The sequence below is a fragment of the Athene noctua genome, chromosome 3, assembly GCF_965140245.1.
Source record: "Athene noctua chromosome 3, bAthNoc1.hap1.1, whole genome shotgun sequence".
Taxonomy (NCBI): domain Eukaryota; kingdom Metazoa; phylum Chordata; class Aves; order Strigiformes; family Strigidae; genus Athene; species Athene noctua.
In genome coordinates, this window is record NC_134039.1 from 79966503 (window position 1) to 79989233 (window position 22731).

At 40.3% G+C, this 22731-nt stretch overlaps 1 protein-coding gene across 6 annotated transcripts in view; it reads left to right on the top strand.

The window, feature by feature from the left end:
- GRM3 (glutamate metabotropic receptor 3) overlaps nt 1-22731 on the top strand; it is a 114318-nt gene that overhangs the window by 86485 nt on the left and 5102 nt on the right. For 5 of the 6 annotated variants that reach the window (XM_074901617.1, XM_074901618.1, XM_074901622.1 and 2 more), the window contains 2 exons: nt 12121-13187; nt 20235-20409. In XM_074901617.1, the coding sequence (XP_074757718.1) occupies nt 12121-13187; nt 20235-20409 (1242 nt within the window). Of the gene's footprint in view, nt 1-12120; nt 13188-13779; nt 13789-20234; nt 20410-22731 lie in introns of all 6 variants that reach the window. The other variant, XM_074901623.1, reaches the window with a different exon arrangement.

A 22731-nucleotide genomic window follows, 5' to 3' on the forward strand; every position in this document is an offset into this window, starting at 1 on the left:
AAATGTTATCTTTTATAAGCTGTATTTTTGTTGTCAGTTAATAATTATACTAGAAAGGTGGAACTGAAAATATAATCTGTAGAAAACAATCTTTTCTCCTGAAATGACCTTAATATCAGTACATTTCTGAGAGACACTTTTGTTTCACCCAGTTGAGCACAGTGCAAAGGTACCAAACCAATAAAGCTGCATTAATGTGACCCTAACCTTCTGCCTAGCCTGGTGCTGCAATCTAGATGTGGATCTTGGTCTGAATCCTGCATCACTTCCACACAGCATATTTCCACGCAAACCTGCCACAAGTTGACTGCTGTACTTGTATTTGTTGAACTGCAGCCCAGATGAGCACGTGAATTTATTTCAGCTTTCTGCAAAAACTAAACTACTCCCTTCCAGCTTATCTCTGCCAGTTTCTGACATTCAGTGCAGAACAAGCGAGCTCAGTGACAGTCATTCTTCTCTATCTCAAAGGAAGAAAGTTCAACCCAACCTCAAAACATCCCTTGTGTGAATTTTTTGCACTAAGACACATTTTCCCCAAATATTTACAACCTTTGTGTAAATGGTCTCATGAATCAAAAGAACTACTTAGGGCAAAAGTTTCAGAGAAATGATTGAAATGATATCACAAATTTACCTTTCGTATTCATGCAAATGTTTGTGAGTATTTTTATCAAAGAAATTACTCAGGCCAGTAGATCACACCTTCTAAAAGAAAATTCAAAAAGCAACTAGATCTGCATTTTCATGGAGCAGAAACTCCTTTTATGTATGAGTACTCTTCACAATCTGACCTTGTATACAACTCACATCATCTACAAACTGGATGGACCTGGCAAACAAATGTGTTTGTCCCACCAAAGGGTGGGTTTCTTTCACTTACTCATCTGTTAGAGCCATGTTTCTAAACACCTCTAAAAGCATCTCAGAGAATGTCTGCTTTGGCATCACTGCAATATTTATGGCTATTTTGATAGCAGACACAGACTATAATGTAAGAAGATATTTCGTTGCCTTTATCTGGGTGAGTCATTTCCTTTTGTTTCCTTCTTCCTGCCATGAAAGTGTATTTTGTCTAAAGATATAACAAGTGAATACAAAGAATAATAAAATTCTTCAAGACAGAGGGAACAACACGCATATTCATGCAGAGGGGTATCAGAAGCAGGGAAATTTTTAATAGAAATGTCCATCAAATTCTAACTGTGGCATGGCTCAGGAACAGGACTGATCCTTTGATTTGCTTTGTCACCCCCTGCTCCAGTCATGGAGCAGTAAATCAGCATCGACTCACCTGTTCACTATTGGGATGCAAAGGGGTTCATCCCTAAGCCAGAAATGACACTATCTCCAAACATAAGTCCTTAAACTTGAGGCATGTAAATCAAAATAATTACTAGGATCATTAAGTTGGTTTGTAGGATCTCAACGCTAAAACTCACTATCACCCTAGTGCATAGGAAGAACAGCACAGAGCCAAAAACGGTGGCGGTGTGAATGGCAGTTGCAAACAGCCAATAAATAGAAAGCAGAGGTTAATGTACCTCACACTCTGAAGGCCCCAGCCCCCTCAGTCTTGCATCCACTTTTCAGCTCCTACGGTTTTGCTTTTCTTGTTACAAGCCCATCTTCCTACTTGCCAGTATGTGAATCATCTCATCTCTTCTCGACTAATGACACACATATATCTAGCACTTTTCCTACAGAAGAAATTCAAGAGTACTTCTGAAGACTGAGAGATATTAACTTTCTAAATGTGTATGTGCAATTGCTCCTCAATGGAATACACAGATTCCAGACAATTTGATGGACAACAGAGCAAGCTGATGCAGCAATTCCTTTATACAGATGAAGTGTTTACCACTTCTGTGGCTGAAATGCAAGGCGCAGCTGAGAAAACACCTTAGTTTTAGCCAGGGAAGGAATTGCACCATGCTCAGTGGAAACAGGGAAACTACTAGTGTGAGAAAGATGAGCAAAGCACAGCCTTGAACAAAGTCCTCACACGGAGTATGTGCCACAGAAATCCCGTGTAACTCTGTAGCTGAGAGCACATGGTTTTTCAGGGTGGACTGTGATCCCTAATGGCTGCATCTGACGTTACTTTGACTCCATGACTCGGCATCAACCACAGTGTCATATGGAAGATTTAGATCAGAAAACACACCCACAGGCTTGCATGAACACACATGCACGCACACACGCTCACAAGAGCACTCACTCACTGTTCTTTACAATTCAGATTTACTCAACCCAGTTCTACATTAGAAGATAACACTTGATGTACAATTGTTGAGTTTGTACTGTCAAAAATTGAACAGCAAAACAAAAAACAGACATCTTTTTCTACCAGAAAGGAGGAAGAACCTCCTGGTGTTTCGGTAGTAGCACTGATGAGTTGCACAATCCATAACCAGAGGACAGTCCCAGAGTGATTCTTTTCTCAGTTTTCCTTTTCTTGCAGAAGCCGTTACCGCTCTTGTAACTTCTTGTCATCTCTTCTGTCTTTTCACCATACACAGGATGTTTTGTATATGCTGTATACATGCTTTTCCTTGTATTGATTACACCCTAAAAGGAATCATCTATTGTTGCCAAGGTCAAATTTCTGTAGTGATCAGTAGCTGACTGTTTGTGTGTAGCTCTGGAGCATCAAGCATCTTCCTGAGTCTCTGTACAGAACTCTCCCACATTCTTACTGTAGGAACACTTTTTCTTTGGGTCTTTACCTTTTACAGTAGGTCTTAAATTTGCTACAAAACACTAGGAAATGCTTGATCATATGCAGAAGTGTATGGGCTGGGTTTGCTTGACTCTTCTAATCTAAGCAGCAGTGACATAGTTGCCTCTAACAGCAGAAAGTTGTGCTCTTGTGGTCCCTTCCCTTGCCATAAATAACTATACACTAGCCCTATAAATAAATTTTACCTATAGTTTCTCCAAAAGTAGAACATTTCCATGATATTTATCTATGGCCCTGATGGATGGAGAAGCTGGTCGCTGATCCGAGATCTTGATGCCAGCTTGCTAGCAGAGATTATCTTGCTGCGTCAGGAGAGATCTCCACCAGACAGTGGCAAATAAGTCACTCAATGAAACTGGTATTGGGAACCGACAAAAATGTGCTGAAAAAGTTTGTTAACTTCCTCTATTACATTTGCACATCTATTTTTATAAATAGCTAATGGCGAGTTAATGGTCCAGTAACTAAAAGAATAAAAAGTCCATCTTTAAAGGTTCTTTAGATAAGAAAATATCTCATGTCAGATGAAGGTTTGAGGCCGTGTTGTTAATGTCCTTTCTAGATCTCTGAAACACTATCAGTCTAAGTCTATCAATATGTCTCTGCTTCCACCATTAAACAGGCAAATATATCAACATTTTCTTTTTACATTTCCCCTGAGGTCCAGTGATTGCTGTTGCTGTTGCTGAACTGATTCAGTGGAGCAAAACATTAGCAAAAATGATTCTGTGCTCTCAGGTTTATCTTTTCTTCCTGAGAGCAGAAGAATTTGCAAGTACTAATAGGACATGCAGCTTGCATGTTGTAGGATAATGCACGTCAGTGAACACTGATGATGCTGGGAGAGGTGATGTGCTACCATTGCAGCTGGTGTGTGATAGACATGAATAACAGTAAAAGCTGGAAGTTCTTATCCTTCATGTCACTATCTTTTTACTGGAATTCATTGTTGCGAGTAGCCCACTTTCACCTCTTGATTGGCTGACTCAGCATTTGGTCATATATGAGATATACTCTATTGAATACTCACTTAACCAGTCATTTTAGTATATGTGCATTTCTAGCCATCACATTACTGTATGGAAAGGAGTAAAAAGAAAATCCAGGCTCAAACCTTTACAAAGGAAGATGAGTCACATTTAATGTGTGTGGTGGACCTTACTGAAAACATTGGTTTGATGATTTCTCCATCAGTGGCCAAAATTCAAGCCAGCCAGATTTCATATTTTCTTTGACACAACTCACTTGGTAGTCTAATAACTGGAGAACTATTGATGGAGGAAGATACCCACCTTCCTGATGGCAACTCAGTCTAGCCAGAGCCCAACTTTGGTGATGTCTGATTTTCTCCACTGGCTATAGGAGCTCTGTAAGAATACTACATTCCCGATACAGACACTCTAATTAAGTTTAGGTTAAAAAATATAGGTCACTTTTTTATGCATGTATTATATTTACAGAGAAAACTAATCCGCTCCAGAATCTTACACCATAAGATGTGTGAAATATTTATATTTCCAGCTGAACTCCAAGTGTTCTTTGTCTTCCACCAACATTATGTCAGATGTGCCAAGTATCATAACTGAGCTGCATAATATGTCTGAGCATAAAGGTTCCTCTGTGTGTTTCACTGCAGCATTGTTTCTTTATTCTAGTTATGAAGCATCCTACAACTCCTTTTTTTCCACAAAATGTTTAATAAAGTTGAGCTTCAGTTATCTCTAAAAGATGCTCTCCTTAGAATTCACTACTTATGGTTTTATTTTCCTACTGGAAATACAATTTAATTTTGCAAATTATCTCATTATTAGCAATTTGTAGGGTGATTGCTGAGAGTTTTCAGTAGCTTTTTAACAAAAATAATAGCATAGAGTCATAAGAATTGTAGGAAGAGGCAATACCTTTATTAGACAGCCCACGTATCTGGAAAGGACAGAAAAGCTTTTGGCACAACATCTCTCTGCTGTATCTTGTCTTACATCTTGATCAGACCCTGTGTTTCTAAACTATATACTTTTAAAGAAGCGAATGAAAACCTCCCAGCAATCACTCTGAAAATGGATAATAATGAGGCTGGTTTGCAAAGTGAAATTGTGTTTCCAGGAGGAAATAAAAACCTGATATACTGAACTCCAAGCAGAGCTGTTTCTTCAAAATAATTGAAGGTCAAATTTATTGAGCAATTTCTCTGATGACCTAATGAAGTCACCTTGTGCCTGAAAGCTTGTGCACTTCCTCCTTCTATAGACTAATAAAAAATACTGCTTTTCTTAGGAGCTTAAAATTTCTTGAATCTTAGACCACCACAGCTACAGTTTTCTTACTAAATATAATTTAATAATAAAATACTAAATAATAGTATTGCATTATAAGTAATTAAATCTCCATCAGCCTGCCGGATTTAGGAGTGTCTCCATATCAAGTCAATTAGGAAATAACAGCCAGAGGGTCTATTTCATGGTTCATTTGGTTCTGATCTCTAAGGACAAATTATCTAAATTTTTCACATCAGTATCTGGAAACACCTCTCTAATCCTCAAGTCCTCACAGAGGAGTAAATGTTTTAACAACCTTCCTTCGATATCTTAATTACCGAATGTATTCATATTTCCTTCAGGCTGACAAAGAGAACAAAAAATATTATTAGGTATTCAACACTTCCTTAGCCACCAGTTACTATATACAATCTTGAGGTGGAATTAGCACATCATGGAATGGTACCTCCAAAAAGAGAAAGATTCGTGTCATTGTGACATAACTGAGTCCCTCTCTTAGTCCAAAAGTTAATTTTAGCAAAATTAACACACAGCTTCCGTCTCCTTGAGCTGCACCCCGGATGTATTGAGAAGAGAGTGGTAAGGCATGACACCAGTGCCAGCACTGAGGTTAAATGAGAATATCCCTCAGCCAGCAGTCCAAGTCAGACCCAGAGAACTCATAACCTTGGGATTGGCAGAAAGTCCCAAACAAAATCTCAGGCTCTGAAAGCAATGCTCGTGTTCAGCAACTATAACATAACTCACCAGCCAACTCATTTTTTCCTCAGACCAAAACATTTCAAGAGATACCAAAGGTCAGCATAGAATTTACAGTTCCAGCTCCCAAGCTTTTGTGTTGTCACCCTAAGAGTGGACATAATTCTTCATAATGGGAATGGGTTCCCCTGCTTCTGTTTACAAAATAACTAGTTGGCCTGAGGGAGGAGTTAGGCAGTTTAAACCATGGTTTAATTTCCTTTGTAATTGCAAGTTGATTGCTAGTATAAATTACTCTGCATGTATTTTGCCTCTTGTGCCAGCCATTTCCTAAAGTGAATAATCTTAAATTAAAAGAACAGTATCAATTGAAAGGCATTGCTATGTTAGAATCTCACAAATCATTCCTATCAATTATCAACCTAGCAGACTCATTAAAAAAAAGGAAAACACCTCTGATGCTTTTTCATGGATGTTTGGTTTATTTTAAAATTGGTCTAATGCAACCTTAACCAAAAAACTTCAAGAAGTTTTCTTAATTTCTAGGGATAAGGTTTTCTATTTTTAAGGAGAAATATAAAGACTGCAAAACATTTACATGCTTTCTGCCTTTCATGTCTCAAAATCCAAATCCTTTCAGAAATCAAAAATTCCCTTTTAATTTCTTAAATTTTCTTTAAGAGTGATTTCATAAGTTCCTTGTTGAAGGTTTGTAACTTAGTGTCTAGTTCATTATCCCAAGTCCTAAAGACCACACGTACCCAAAGGCCACACAAGTAAGAGGACACCACACACCTGAAAATTAAAACATTATGCTTAAGGCGTTTCACAAGAAAGGTAGCTGGGGAGTTCTGTGCTCAGCCAGGCTGAGGATAATGACAAGCTGAATTAATTCCTCTAAACTTTGAGATCCCTCTTAGTTTGTTTTGCCAGCATCCACATTACTTTTCTCTCAGATTTCCTCTGCAGCCGTGACAGCAGGCGTCTTGCAAGGGACACCCCTTCCTTTGCAGGTACCTTGCAGAGAGCTTCTGCAAGGTGATACCACTTGGCACTCCAGCTGCGAGCCTTTCTGTTCCAAATATCGGTGATATTCATCTCACCTAACTTCAGTTACATATATTGTAGGTGTATTTTAGCTAGTCACTCTCATTATGGTCAGCAGAAAAAAACCATGTACAATTCAGATGAGCCTACTCTAAGGTGAACCCTAGAAATGCCCATTTTCTTTTGTATGGCAGAAATTTGGGATAAGTAACTCGTATGCAAATACCCGTGTGATAGATCTTTGCAGCTAGGCTTGGGGAAACATTTCTGTCTCTTGACTACCGCGAACACTGTGGTGGTCTATGACATGTTAAAATTCCTTACAATAAACAAGTTTCTAACCTGAGAAAGAAACCATAGAGCTGAATAGAAAATCTGTAGACATAGATAGGAAAATTACATTTGTAGAGAACTAATTGGACTCATTCATTTCTTGAAGGAGAAAAAGCAATACTGCATATGACCCAAACGCATGCAGAAACGATGGTGCAGAGGTTAAAAATGACTACTTGTCTCTATGAAAACTGATATTTTAAGACTATTTGGTATTTATTAATTGTGAAGAACTATAATCTAGTGACACTTCACTCTGATCTTTCCCCATAATGACTTTTAAATTACCAAATTTCAACCTCCCTTCTGTCAATCAGATGTGAAAGCAGTTGTGTTATGCTGAGAAACAACAGTGGGTGCATCAGGTCTCCATTACTCAGTCTGAACGTTCGGCCAAGCAGAAATAAGTCACTTTGACCTCAACAAACTATATCTAGCTAAAAATAAAATAAAATTAAAAGACGTATGCATTCTCAGGGTCCTTTGCGATACTTTTCAAGATAAGGCATCATACATGCAGTCAAGTCCATTGGACAAACACACCATATCCTGTTATATTATTGTCAAGGCTCTTCCTTACAGTGCTTTAAAAAGGCATTGCACGGGAAGGAGTAGGGGGTATTAAAAAAAACCCTATCTTTTTCCAGTACATAAACAAATGTCTTGTTTTTGAGTCTTAAATCACAAGTTCAGAGTTTTTGCAGCACCATCTAGTGAGACTAAAGAGGGTTTACTCAATTTCTCAGCAACTCCTACCTGTTTCCTCTTTACGTTTGCATTTCTTTTTAATCACGATATCCTTATAGTCTATCGGCTGAAAGTCTTTGGGGCCAACAAGCTGTTGAAGAAGCTGCCTTTGGTGCACATAATAGTCCTTTTTACATTTCTTTCTGAACTACATGAAATACCACAGCTTTGCAAACTGCCGAGCTGGAAAACTGCAGAGCTTTCATCAAGCCTTGTTATTAATGGTCTCCTAGCTAGTGAGCTGAGCCTCTGATCTGTACCTTGTTTTGAAAGAATACACTCTGCAAGTAAAGAACAGATGCATGTTTTACTGGATGTGAAGGATGTAGGCATACCTGTCATCATTCCTAGCAGGAAGTGTTACTGATTATATTTTCTATAAGGCAACATCTATACACTCGCTCAGCTCTGTGCCAGACATATGCAAGACTGTATGCAAAATATCCTTCCTGGCCCAAAGATGTTGCTGGCAAACAAAATTCTGTCTGATTCCAAGCCAGTTCAGATGACGCTCATCTTTTCCTAGGCTGCTCTGTTTCTTGAAAGTTTCCCAGTGCCTAATTAGGATTAAAGCTGCTTTGTTTTCCTCATCTACTCATCCCTGGTTAAAAAATCCTGGAGTATTTTTCACCCAACTGAGCCAATGTGTGGAATCAGAAGCATTTTAAGGAATATTTCCGATACCACCTCTTAAAACAATGTTTTTGCCCAATAAGAAAATAAATCCCACCTTCAGAACTTTCTGAAATCTTCCATGTCACCAAGAGTTACATACCACTGACACCAAAAAAAAAAAAAAAAAAAAGATTTCCAAATGAAAGCGGCTCATCTTCTTCTAACAGCACATAAGCACATACTTGCTAACTATGTGATTCTTAGAAGAGGGGATACCACTGTAGAAAGATAGAAACAAAGTGACATAATTCACTGTATAGAAGCTATGATGTTATTTTACGTTCTTATCCATACCTGCCACTAAAAACTGCTGTGAAACTACAGACTTTCTTATCTGAAGCTGAAGGAGTTTGTGCTCCACTTACACAATGGCATCCTCTCCTCCGATAGGATTTCTTCAGTGAGCTGGCAGAGGTGGGTTGCCTGCACCATGGCTCCATATGTTTCTCTCTCTGCACTTCATATACCTGAGGGTTTCTCCTCATTAATGCGACTGGTGTTGCATCTTCATTGATGAACTGCTGCAAGCTGGAGCACAAAGCATCCCTGGTTTATCTTTAAGTCACTTTTAATTATCCTTTATTCTCCTTAATAACTTATTTTATAGAATTTCTCTTGGATAACTGCTTTGCATAAGGATAATTCATTTCATGAAGTGCAAGGGGAGGAGAAGATTCAAAGATACTGCTCAAAGGAAACAAAGCTTATATTGTCATTCAAACAGGCTTCTAACTAACAGCATGGGTAGACCCAGAGTCTTGTCTCTCATATCCAAAGGATCAGATCCAAAACAGCTTAGCTACAACCTTGAAAAATATCTGCCAAAAATACCTGTTATAAATATTGTAGATTTACTCTTGAAACTAAAATGTAACTGCAAAAAAATTCGGAGTGACTTATGATGTGACCTGACATCTATTAATACGCAAAAATTATTCTTTTTACTCTAAAATATAAACTCCTGGCTTCTTATGATATTGCATTCATGCCTATAAGCATCTCATTTTTATTATTATTATGACATCATATTTTCTGAAAACGTGACTTTTTGAAAGTGGTTCTACAGGATCTAGAATATGTTGATAAATACCAGTTAAAGTGCCTTAGTGATTTTATGTGTAATCAGTCAGTATATTAATTGCTGCCACCCAGTGGGCTCATTTGTAGTCTTTGGCTCACTATACTATAATTTAATACATCATTATTTGGTTAAATGATTTCATCCTCTCCATCTGAAGGAGTGTGATTTATTTTCCTCTATCAGCAGACACTAAAAAATAGTGTTTCAAGCTACAAGCTGTGGTTGACTTAAAACATATTGTCCTACAAATATTTTTCTTCATATCTGTAGTGTGGGACCAGACCCATGGAAGGCAACATACACATAAGCTTCGAACTAACTGTACGTGAGATTACCTGCTTTTCCTTCTCGACCTACCTGCAAAGTCCAAGGCAAATACTTTGTTCTATTTAAATGATAAATATTTTATTAGAACTAGGAAGTTTTTTAACATGTTACACTTTCCTGAAAAGCACTGATATTTCTGACCCTCGCATAACTTGCGCTGGGGTACTCGTGCACTTGACAGAAGATAAGCCATGCAAACAGTTTGCAGTTTGTCTCCCTTACCTGCAGCTCCAGTGGTGCCAGTAGAAGTCACAGGCTCAGCACACCTCAGGAGCTGGCCTATATAACACTGAAGTGAATAAATTGGCTCTTAAAACTGGGCTGCTGTGTTAACAGCTTCTACAATCTATATAAGTGTTATGAATAATGAAATAAGACACTGTCAATGACAACACATTATTGAAGAGCTGTTAAGTGCTGCGTTATGATTTCGTTTTGATGCTGCTCCTGGATGAGAGAGCTTACATGCCTGTGCGTGAAGAGGAGGAGAGAGAGAAGGGAAGATGCTTAACATTCTTCTTATTGACCTATATTTTGAATTCAGATACCTGTTTAATTTAGAGCATGTTATTTCCAGGAGGACTGGCCATTTGGGGGAGTAATATGCTGCCCTTAATTTTTGTGCACTCAGCCATCTTGTTGGGCTACATGCCGTGCAACTAGATGCCAACAGGGAAGGAAAAGAGAAAATAACCCTCTTACGCATTCCTGGGTTACCCAGACCTAGTTTGTAATCCTGTAAATCAAGGCTGTCTACCACTGTGGTTGATGCAAGTGAGGCAGTAAAGTGCAGGAGAGGGAAGGGATAAGAACAGGCTGAGTCTTGGCTCAAGCCCAGAAGAGACTGTAGGTGGATGTAAATTATCTTCCAACATTGCCCTAAAATAAGAAGAAAGTTGGGAAAGAAATGCACTCCAAGTCTAGCAGCTGAGGGGATACAGGTTATGCATCAACACTCCAACTGGGGCTTCTGTGCCAAAAACCACTGTCCCTTTTACTGCTTTTAGTGGGATTACTGCAAAATAAGGTAACAATCTGCAGGAATAAAGGTGAAAGAATTTAGCCTCAGTGCTTTATAGAAGCTAAATAAATCTACTGCAAGAAATCTAAAGTATCTGGAGGTTGAAGTGGAGGAAGATATTACATCCTTATATGATATTGCTCATGCTCAAACACAGCATGAGCGCAGATGCAAGGAAAGAGATTTATTCCAGCAATGATAGTGGAAACACTTCTGTAACCAAAGACACTGGGGAATGAAATCACCTTTATTGCTCATCAATGGCAAAAAAAACCCCAAAACTTGCTTCCTGCCTATAAAGCTGTTCACCTTTGATGCTAAAGCAAATGACCAATAAATCACATGGTAAATGCAATTTCCTCCTACATTTTTAATATTTCTTCATTCCCTGCATGAGCCTCAGCTGGAAGAAAAACAAAAACTCTCCAGAGTTTACCAGTTGGAAGTGTTACAATATTGATTTCACAGAAGGTCACAGATCAAGTTTGTGGTTTTTTTCATCTAATCCCCAAATAAGATATAGGACCAAAGCAGCACATGCTGGGAACCTTGGACCAGACAAGAAATATCAGAAACTGGTAAAACTGAAGCAAAACAGAAGGGTTTCAAAACTTCCTACAACATGGGGAGAAGTGGAAAAAACATAGTAAGAAATTGTTGAGGATTTCATAGTTACTTCTCCATTATCTTCAGAATGAATACTCTGTTCAGCTGCATCCCAGACTGTTTGCCTCAAAACGGGTGTTTATTAATCTGACTATTTAATTTTCCTTATGTCATGACAGCTGAATTTTACCAAATAATGCTGATTCTCAGTTAGAATCAGATCTCTTTCTTTCAAGAAGAAATGTGAAATGTAGCAGTTGTGCATACTGGGGGAAATAATTGGAGAATTCATTTGTATACAGGGTAAAAAAAGTAAGGACATTGGTAATCTAACATTTACAAATATATCTCATGCAGTAAAGTGAAATAATGTTCTATTATCTGACTTCTTTTCTTCTTCCAGGTTCAAAAATGAGACAGATAACAGACCTCTCAACTTACCTGTTGTCACTTGAATTGGATTCTGTAAGCTGTCAGGTGTCTGTGCTTGCCAAAGGAATGAAAAATGTCATCTGCAGCTTTGATAATAATATTCTCTGTTTCTTTTTTTTTTTTTTTTTCACAGCTCCATTCAACCCTCCCAATGCTGCAGATAGTATGGTCAAATTTGATGCCTATGGAGATGGGATAGGACGATACAACGTGTTCAATTTCCAGTACACTGGAGGCAGATACTCCTATGTGAAGGTTGGTCACTGGGCAGAAACCTTGTCACTTGAGGTAGACTCTATCCACTGGTCCAGGAACTCTGTCCCTGTCTCCCAGTGCAGTGACCCCTGTGCTCCTAACGAGATGAAGAATATGCAACCAGGAGATGTCTGCTGTTGGATTTGTATTCCCTGTGAAACCTATGAGTATCTGGCTGATGAATTCACTTGTGCAGACTGCGGCCCTGGAAAATGGCCCACAGCTGACCTGACTGGCTGTTACGATCTACCAGAAGACTACATCAAGTGGGAAGATGCTTGGGCAATAGGTCCTGTTACCATTGCATGCCTGGGCTTTATTTGTACTTTTATGGTCATTGCAGTGTTCATCAAGCACAACAATACCCCCCTGGTCAAAGCTTCTGGCCGTGAACTGTGCTACATATTGCTCTTCGGGGTCTTCCTGTCTTACAGCATGACTTTCTTCTTCATAGCCAAGCCTTCTCCAGCTATCTGCACCCTGCGCCGGTTGGGGCTAGGAAGCTCCTTTGCTGTCTGCTACTCTGCCCTTCTGACAAAAACGAACTGCATAGCCAGAATATTTGATGGTGTAAAGAACGGTGCTCAAAGGCCTAAATTCATCAGCCCCAGCTCTCAGGTCTTCATCTGCCTGAGTCTCATTTTGGTACAGATTGTAATGGTGTCCGTGTGGCTTATCTTGGAGGCCCCTGGCACCAGGCGGTACACTCTTCCTGAGAAGAGAGAGACTGTCATATTGAAATGCAATGTCAAAGATTCCAGTATGTTAATCTCCTTAACATATGATGTAATCCTCGTAGTCTTATGCACTGTATATGCCTTCAAAACAAGGAAATGTCCAGAGAACTTCAACGAAGCCAAGTTTATCGGTTTCACAATGTACACAACGTGCATCATTTGGCTGGCCTTTCTCCCCATATTTTATGTGACATCTAGTGACTACAGAGTAAGTCTTTGGATATCTGTTTCCATAAATCATGTGCATCACTTTAGGGGACCATGTTGGCATTCACTAAAAGCTCTTTCACTTCTTTTGTCCACCGGATCACTTGCAAACAAGCTCTGTTTCAATGTTAATGTCCATCTAAACATATTACCAAATTTTAGCTTATTTCTAAGAAAGATGGTCTCATTTCAGACTGAGCATGTGCAGTTAGAGGTGGAAGGGATTAGTACCATCAGTCTGATTGTGATAGAGACATAGCATATAGATTAAGTTTTCATACTGGTACATCAGTATGTGAAATCATAGTCCTAACAGAAAAGCCTAGTAGACCATGAGCTAGAATGAGTCATAATGAGATATTTGGTGGAGGTGGACCTTAAATTAAAAACTGAACTAACTAGTCTCCTTCTGCAAAAGAATCTGCCATTCAAACATTGTATTTTCTTCCACAGAAAAAAGATAAGGAAAGAATTTCAAAATTTGCTATGAAACAGGATTATTTTAAAAAAGAATCCAACAAATGTTATGCTCTAATATAGAAATTTTTATTTCTCCGCTTTGTAGGGGATAAAACACATACGTTACTGAGCAGAAAATATTGGTCAGCTTTCACCAACAAACTTAAAAAACACTAAACTGTTTAAATTGTCACGGGAGAGTTGCAAAGCTTCAAGTTCAATATAATCGTATTTTTGGATGGAAGGAAATTGTCTCTGAAAAAGATTCAGATCTGCTCCGCTGGAAATCTCACAGTTATTATGATGTGAGAAGTGACTGCTGGAGCTGGCCCTTGGAGTAGTCTCTGGTGAATTAATTCAACTTTCTGCCCAGAAGAAAGGTAGATTACTTTAGGGTGCTATAATTACCAGTAGTATGTACATGAAATAACCTGTAAAACTGTGGAGCTAATAATTTCACTCAACATACTTTTGGTGTGACCACCCTGGAACAGTGTATTTAGTACTATTTTTCTCAGCTTAGGAAAGGTACTGAAAACATCAAGAAAACAAGGCTAGATAACAAATGACGCAGTAAGACACGCGGTGACAGTAAAAAAGCTAAATATATTTAGTCTAGACAAGAGTAAACCCAGGGAGACGTGATCACAGACTATAAATAATTTCAAGGAAAAAAAAAATAAAAAAGAAAGAAAGGGATTATTTAGTCTCAGGAGAAGTTAGAATGGCGAGTAATCAATTGACCCTAATGAAGGGAAAGTAAAGGAAGGCACGGGGGTACACATCCAGACACCCAAAGTAATCAGGAGGATAGACAGAGGAGGAGGGTAATATCAGTGCAGACAGTCACACGAGTGGGCAGCACAGACACTAAATGGTCAAAAGAAACAGGACTTGATTGCTCAAGCAGCATTTTTCAGCCTTATCTCCTGAGTGGGCTTTTCAAAACCACCCATAGGCATTTAATCTAAATACAATGTTCCAAATAAGCCAATTCTAGTCCTACCAAATTGACACAAAATGCTTTTAACACCTTTTTTGATGCTTTCATGACATGTCAGGAGCTTTTTGAAAATCCCATTCTAGATGTCTACACTTCCAGGGTTCTTTTGAAAAGCTCATATTTAATTTCCATGCAGAGTTACATGTTTATTCTGAATCAACCTGTGTCATCCTCATGTAGACCAATAGTGGTGGCACCATCAATAAACAAACCTAGAAACATAATAGTAGCAATGAAAAAAATGAATGTTGACTGGCTTGAGATTTTATCATTAAACACAAACATCACTTAGGACTCACCCTACTGAAAAAAAAAAAGGGAGAGCTCCTGGAAATTTATTAGAGATTTGATGTTGACCTCACTGTAGTAGTTAAACAACAACAACAACAAGTAGATCAACATAGTATACATCCGTAAAAATACTGAAACAGAAATGTCCCTGTATGAACCCTGACAGGTGCCAGACAGCATGTTAGATATGCTGGGATGGCATATTACTGTATGTCTTACAGAGTCACCCACCAAATAACCCTGCTATTCGGTTAAGGCCTTTGCTGTGAGAAGGGTTTAATGTATAGCTATGCCTCCAGTACATACATGTTTTTTTTCTGTTAGACTAAGCTTGTTTTTATTGGCATGGTCACTCTCTTCTCCCTGAAACAAATAAATTTTAACAGCAAAAGGAATTCTGGGGGAAGGATTTATGGTAGGGTGATTCCATCATGACTTCAGATGTGGGTCTTTTCCACACACAACATGTCTTCACATAATCACCAAGGTGGCAAGGGACCTCTAGGGATTGTCTTGTCCAGCCTCCCCTGCTCCAGTCAGGGTCACCTACAGCAGGTCACTCAGGGCTGTGTCCAGTCAGGTTTTGAATATCTACAGGGATAGAGACTCCACAGCCTCTTTGGGCAACCTGTACCAGTGTTTGTCCATCTTCATATTTTTCTTATGTTTTTCCTGAATTTTGGTTTGTGCCCATGGCCTCTTGTCCTGTCACTGGGCACCACTAGGAAGATTCTGGCTCCTTTTTCTTTTCTCCCCCAGTAAGGTACTTATACACACTGATAAGATCCTCCTGAGTCTTTTCTTGTCCAGACCAAATAGTCCCAGCTCTCAGCCTCTGCTCATATGACAGTTGTCCCAGTCCCTTAATCATCTCCATGGCCCTTTGCCACACTTCCTCCAGTATGTTCATGTCTGTCTTGTAATGGTGAGCCCAGAGCTGGGCACAGCACCCAACATGGGTCTCACCTGTGCTGAGCAGAGGGGAAGGATCACTAACCTTTACCTTCTGGAGACGCTGCACAACGCTCAGGAGGCCACTGACCTTTGCTGCAAGGACACATTGCCAGCTCATGATCTGCTTGTCCCACCAGGACCTTAGGATCTCCTCTGCAAACCTGCTTTCCATCTGGGTGGCTCCCAGCATGTACCAGTGTCTGGAATTGTTCCTCCCAAGGTGCAGAACTCTGCTTTTACCTTTGTTGAACCTCATGAGGTTCCTGTGATTCCACTTCTCCAGCTTCTCGAGGTACCTCTGGATGGCAGCACAGCTATCTAGTATATCAACAACTCCTCCCAAATCTGTATCATCTTCAAACTTATTGAGAGTTCACTCTGTCTTAGCATTCAGGTTGTTAAGGTGTTAAGCTGCACTGGTCGTGATTATCAACCCCTGGAACAGTTAGTGACTCACCTCTGGCTGGACTTTGTGTCTCTGATCTCAATACTCTGAGACCAGCAGTCCAGCCAGCTTTTAGTCCAACTCACTGTCCATTTATCTAGCCTGCACTTCATCAGATTGTCAATGAGGATATTATAGGAGATGGTGTTAAAAGCCTTACTAAAGATAAAATAAATAATATCACCCACTCTCCCATCATCCACCAAGCCAGCCATTTCACTGCAGAAGTCTATCAGTTGATTAAGCCTAAATTCCCGTGTAAATCCACACTGACTATTGGCCTCCTGCCACATTTACTTGATTTCCTGCCCATTGGGATGGGCCACTCTTAAGCTTGGATGAGGTGATTCTTGAAAAATAACCAAGTCTCCTGGACCCCTCTTCTCTCCAGTGCCATATGCCATGGTAGTCTTCCAAGAAGATACCTGAACAAGTCAACCTGCTCTTCAGGATGGACATCATACTTTTTTCCTTGCTTCCTTGGAAACCTGAATTCCACCATTTGCTGGTTGCAGCAACCAAAGCTTTCCCTGCCTGTCACATTCCTGACAAGTTCTTGCGTTGCCTCTGCCCTGCTGTGTTGTTCCTCCAGTGGGTATCAGGGTGGTTAACTGCCCCAAGAAGACCAGGGCCTGCAAACATGAGACTTCTTCCAGTTGTCTGAAAAATACCTCTTCTACTTCTTCTTGATTATGTGGTCTATAGGAAACACTCACCATAATGTTGTCCACTTTGGTCTGCCTGCTAATCCTGACCCATAATCTATCAGCTGGCTCAAGACCCATTGCCCAGCAGAGCTCCATTCACTCCCATTGCTCTCTCACACAGAGTGCAATTCCTTCTCCTCACCCTGCTACCAGGGTACTGATTTATGTTGTCATTGCAGATCTGTAAGTATAGCAGGAGCCACAAGTCACAGCTTTCATCATCATGGGAGTCTCCATTTCCCAACTCAACAAACGTAGGCTGCCTAGTTCTTCTCTAGTACAGACCAGGTTCTTGTACCCGCAGAGTGTCAAAGAAGATCCAATCCACCTTTTTTAAATCATATCTGATGCTGCAAAATCTGCTGTCCTCCTCCCATAGCTCCTTATCTTGACAATAGAAATCCTCCACATCTCCTGCAGAAAAGAACTCTCCCAGACCCCATGAGAAGCCTCAGGCATCCCTACAACCCCAAAGCTCCCTCAGGAGCTCAGTCTGGGTCAGTCCTGACATGCCTGGGATGGTTGCCCCTGCGGGCACTGGGGACCATGCCCTGTGGCATCCCCCTTGCTCTGTACAAAAATACAGCCTTCAGCAAAGTTTTTAGCCCTCTTCTGTGCACATTCATGCATGATGCTGAACCTGTTAGTGGTTCAGCACCTCCAGAGGGCTCCTCCCAACACCTGCAACAAAAGCACCTAACCTTGCCTAACCAAGAGTCAGCTCAGACAAAAGCTCCAAGCTGGTCAAGGACAGCTGGCAGAGATCCTTAGGAGCTGATGGAGGTTGCTAGAAGTCACAGCGTCCTGCAACAGTCCTCTCCCAGCAGTAGTAAGGCACCCTGACATTTCTTGAAGTGGTCCCAAGAGTCCTCCAGTGATTTCAGAGGTTGTTCCCAGAAGGTCTAGAAGATCCCAAAGCAGAGGCTGGAAACTTCTCTGCAAACTGCTGCATCTGGTGGCTGTTAGCTGCACTCTCAAAAATTTAAAGGAGAGCTCCTGGAAAAGACAGATTTGTCTGATGCCGCTGTTTTTCATGCAGAGATCCACACTGATTTCAGAATGAAAGATACAATGACACCTGATATGATTAAATAATCATACATAACAAATTCACAGCAGCCCCAATATGTAGTACATTTAAGGGAATTTTCGACCTTATCACCTTAGACAAAAGCTTAAGAAATGCAGCAATAACACAGGAAAGGAGAAGTGTGTGTGTTAAACTGGTTATCACAAAATCAGGTGTCAAAAGCTCCTACTGTATAGAGTTTCTCCCTTCATTTTCTTTAGTGGTAATTCTGTTTCAGGGAGCTTGCCCTCCCTGCCACTTTTTCCCGCCTGGTGTAGCAGGATTGCCTCCGTTCTGCCCACACACCAGTATCTCTGAGTCCGGTTATATATCGAACCACTGAAGTGACCTGGGTTAAAAGGAATCTTGTGGGATGGGGCTATTTTTAACCCAAATCATTTCATTGATTGAGTGTACAATTATCTCAGCACAGCTGAGCTGCTCTGGGAGGCACAAACCCTAGCAAAGCAGGGTGGGGAGGAGGGCTTTGTTAGTGAAGAAAACTTACCTTGAAACTACTACCTCAAATTATTCTTTTTATAAGAAAACTCCTAGTCCTGTTTTACCTGTACAGTGCCCAGTTCAATACCCACCCTGAACTGACTGCAGAGTCCTGTGGATGAAACGCAGAGAAGCGAAGGAGAAAGTGCATCTATCCCTTTCTCATGCTGCCCTGGTAGGATCTTCCCTGTTCATTCACCCTGTGAACACTGAGCACCTTTTCATGGTGCTTGCCATATCTACCTTGGGTAAAGAATGATTATTATATGATCACATTAACTATACTCACTGCTAACAAAGCTCTTGTTGCTTGATATAGATAGATAGATAGATAGATAGATAGATAGATAGATAGATAGATAAAACAACAAAGTTTTATATATATAGTTTATTATATTTTTCATTTTGTACCAGTTATTTCTGACAAGAAGATATAAGAAACATTCCCATGGAAGGCTAATCTCCAAGGTCTGCAGGAGTGAAACTAAGAAAAAATGAGTTGTGGATGTATAATCATTCAAATTAAGCAGTAGAGTTTAAAGCAGTTTAATTCACCATCTTAATTAAGGAATCTGCTTAGAGGAAAAGAATGTAAACTGAAAATGAGGCAGTAAACCGCCACCTAGTTATACCATTGAACAAAAAAAGAGAGAAAGAGAGAAAGAGAGAAAGAGAGAAAGAGAGAAAGAGAGAAAGAGAGAAAGAGAGAAAGAGAGAAAGAGAGAAAGAGAGAAAGAGAGAAAGAGAGAAAGAGAGAAAGAGAGAAAGAGAGAAAGAGAGAAAGAGAGAAAGAGAGAAAGAGAGAAAGAGAGAAAGAGAGAAAGAAAGAAAGAAAGAAAGAAAGAAAGAAAGAAAGAAAGAAAGAAAGAAAGAAAGAAAGAAAGAAAGAAAGAAAGAAAGAAAGAAAGAAAGAAAGAAAGAAAGAAAGAAAGGGAAAGGAAAGAGAAGGAAAGAAAGAAAGGTGCCAACAAAGTTACACTAACAAATCCCCAAGGCAATTACTCTAAAATCCTGCAGTCTTACAAACAGTTAATTTCTGACCCCCAAAACTTATGTCTCAAAGTCAGGGCACCTTTCAGGCCCGGTTTGACAAATGTCACCAGCTTTCATGTTTATTCCAAATCACACCTATATTACTGCAAGGGATTGTTCAAATTCTCTGATTAGTATTGAGGCTGGAGACTAAAATTATTTTCAAATGGATGTTTTGCATGAGGCATCTAATGTAAACCCACACAAAGTATGGGCAAGCTGGTTCCTACTGTAGCCAGCTTTGCTTAGATATTGCATGACAGGCATTACAGAGGATTTCCTGATAAGTTTAGAAAACAAGGGCATGAGAGATGAGAGAAAGAAAGCAGAACTGTACTAAACTGAGGGAGAACACAGTCAACCTCTCCCTGATACTCAGCGACACAGGGCACCATGAGCACCATGCCCCTCACTCGTATGATCCTAGGATTGTGGAAGATAAGGATGCGACAGATGTTCAAACCAGCCTGTACCAATGCAAACTCCCAGGACCGTGGTTCCTGCTGTTGTATGATAATGCTTCTAATATTCTGCATTTCAGAGCTTTCCATACTGAAACACGGCGCTTTGCGCCCACTCTCTCCTAGGTGCAAACCACCACCATGTGCATCTCTGTGAGTCTGAGCGGCTTTGTTGTGCTGGGCTGCTTGTTCGCGCCCAAGGTGCACATCATCCTCTTCCAGCCCCAGAAGAACGTGGTCACTCACAGACTCCATCTCAACAGGTTCAGTGTCAGTGGGACCGGGACCACTTACTCCCAGTGTAAGTAACAAAACCGCCATGTTTTTATAAGGATGTGGGGTTGTGGTGAGTTTGGGTAAAGACAAAACAGGTTTTTTACCAGCAACAAAAAGTGCTTTATAGTCTGGGCTTTGTACCCAGTGGAAGCATCACTTCATTTGTGTTTGGAGAGAAAAACTCATCCCCCTCCCATGGGAATCAGCTCAGAGCCTGCTCTGAAGCTCACTGAAGTCAGCAGAAAGCTTTCAGCGGGCTCTGACTCCAGCCTGCTGCACAAAGCAAGTGAAACCTGTCGCTCGCTGTCACTCTCGCAGCAACGACAGGAACAGATTGCCCTGGAGTATTCCTGTCAAAATGACACACCGACAGGACCGGGGCCAAACTGCAGCATGCTCTCAACGGCTCTTATCGCCTGCATTATAAGGAAAGGCTCCAAGTCTGCAGCAAACACATACAAGGGATGCCATAAACTGTATCTGTATGCAGAGTGTGAGCAGTACCCTTTGTAAGTGCCACAGACAGGAGAAACAATCAGTGCTCTGTTGCAAGAACAGCTCATATGCTCTGCCTCTCTCCTGTCCTTCATCTTCAGTTTCTTCATCCCAAGCAGAATCATGTCTGTAATTTTTGTTTTGAGGCTTTTGCTCCTTTTCTGGGAGAGTTGCACAAAGATTGTTTTGGGTTTAAAATAAAAAATACTAGGTCACCTATATGTTTGTTGGGATTTTTTCCCTTGTTGAGCTTAACTAGTCAAGAATAGGAGCACACAGCACCTTGTTCACAGATCAATGTGGACAGCATGTCTAACCTGGAAAGCTAATTGGAAAAGCACGCTACGACTGTAAAGAGGCAAGGAATACGACACAGAGGAAAGGAGGGACGCAGAGCAAAGCTTGCCAGAAAGTTCACGCTAACCTAGACTCAGGTTTTTGAGTATCACCTAAATTTCAAAATTGGTTAGAAACCTTTGGCACTTCAGATTTCAGACAGAACACAGATGCAGCTTGGGACCCTGCTGTGGTGGGGATTAGGAGGTGAGGGGGTCCCAGCCGTCTCTGGTTCTCCCACCCCAAACCATATTGGGTCATGAATGTCAAGGGTCCCTTAACAAGAGAGTAGGCATGTGGCTCTACTCATCCCCCATCTCATCAGAGTCAGGACTGCATCCAGCTTTGGCACCAAAACCCAAAATTTCCTTGCTGTTTGGAAAATTTAAACCAAGAGAGATGAGATGGCCCTAAGTGACCAAAGTGGTGAGCACTCTCAAAAGGGCTGGATTTGCAAGACCAATGGATTCCTAATAACCTTTAGAGGTTTGGCCCCTTGATGAAATGGTAAGTCCTATAAGATTATTTTGATCCTTTATGAATTTCATGTAAGTGGTTTTTCTAAGTTTTTTAATGCTCTCATGCTATGGAATAAAATGAGTCAGAAACCATTTTGATTCATGGAGACTTTTGTACAGGATTGCATTTTGGAATTTGGTAATTTTATTACAATGGCTGGATAATACATGTGTGTGTGCACAAGCATGTATGCAACTGAAAGACATCCTCCATGCAGATCCTTCCATTAAAAGTCTACTTCTTCAGGTTTGTGAATAGCTTTATGGCGTTAAGGAAAGCATATAAATCCAGACTTACAATCTTTTGCTACTTCTTTCTTTAGAAAGGTGGTTGCGGTCATTTGCTTTTCCTGCTTACACCTAGATGAATAAGGGCTGCTTATCTTTGTTGGTCTTTTCAGACCATGGCATAACATGGACCTGCAAGTAGGACTAAAAGGTCCATCACATACAGTGGAAAAATCCCTACAGTTTCCATCCAGGACAATTATTTGGGAAAATATACTGAGAATTCACTGTCTATCATAGTGCCAATATTTCTAAGAAGGAAAATTTTCCCTTACTCCCTTCCATTTATTTGTAAATGATTTTAAATAAATTTTCTCTCTCTCTCTTTTTTTTTTTTTTTAACTGTTTAGTTCTCTATAAGTCTCCAACGGCCAGTGTTAGGTTAATGGTTGGAGTAGATGATCTTCAAGGTCTTTTCCAACCTAGATGATTCTGTGATTCAGTAATCCATGTCTAAAATATTCCTTTCATCAATCCTGGGGCTGTCATCTTGTTTTTATTTTGGTCTGATGGTGTTTTCATCAGTCAGAAACTGCTTGATATGACACTGATCAAAATTAGCTCCAGGGCATTCTAGTAACAGCAACATCCAAAAATTCATTTCTTGCTCATTATCAGAGCTTTAGAGAACAGGATTGCCCAAATTGCTCAAATGGGCAGTGTTTTCCTCTCCATGGATTCCCACCTCCATTACGTCTCAGGACTGCCAC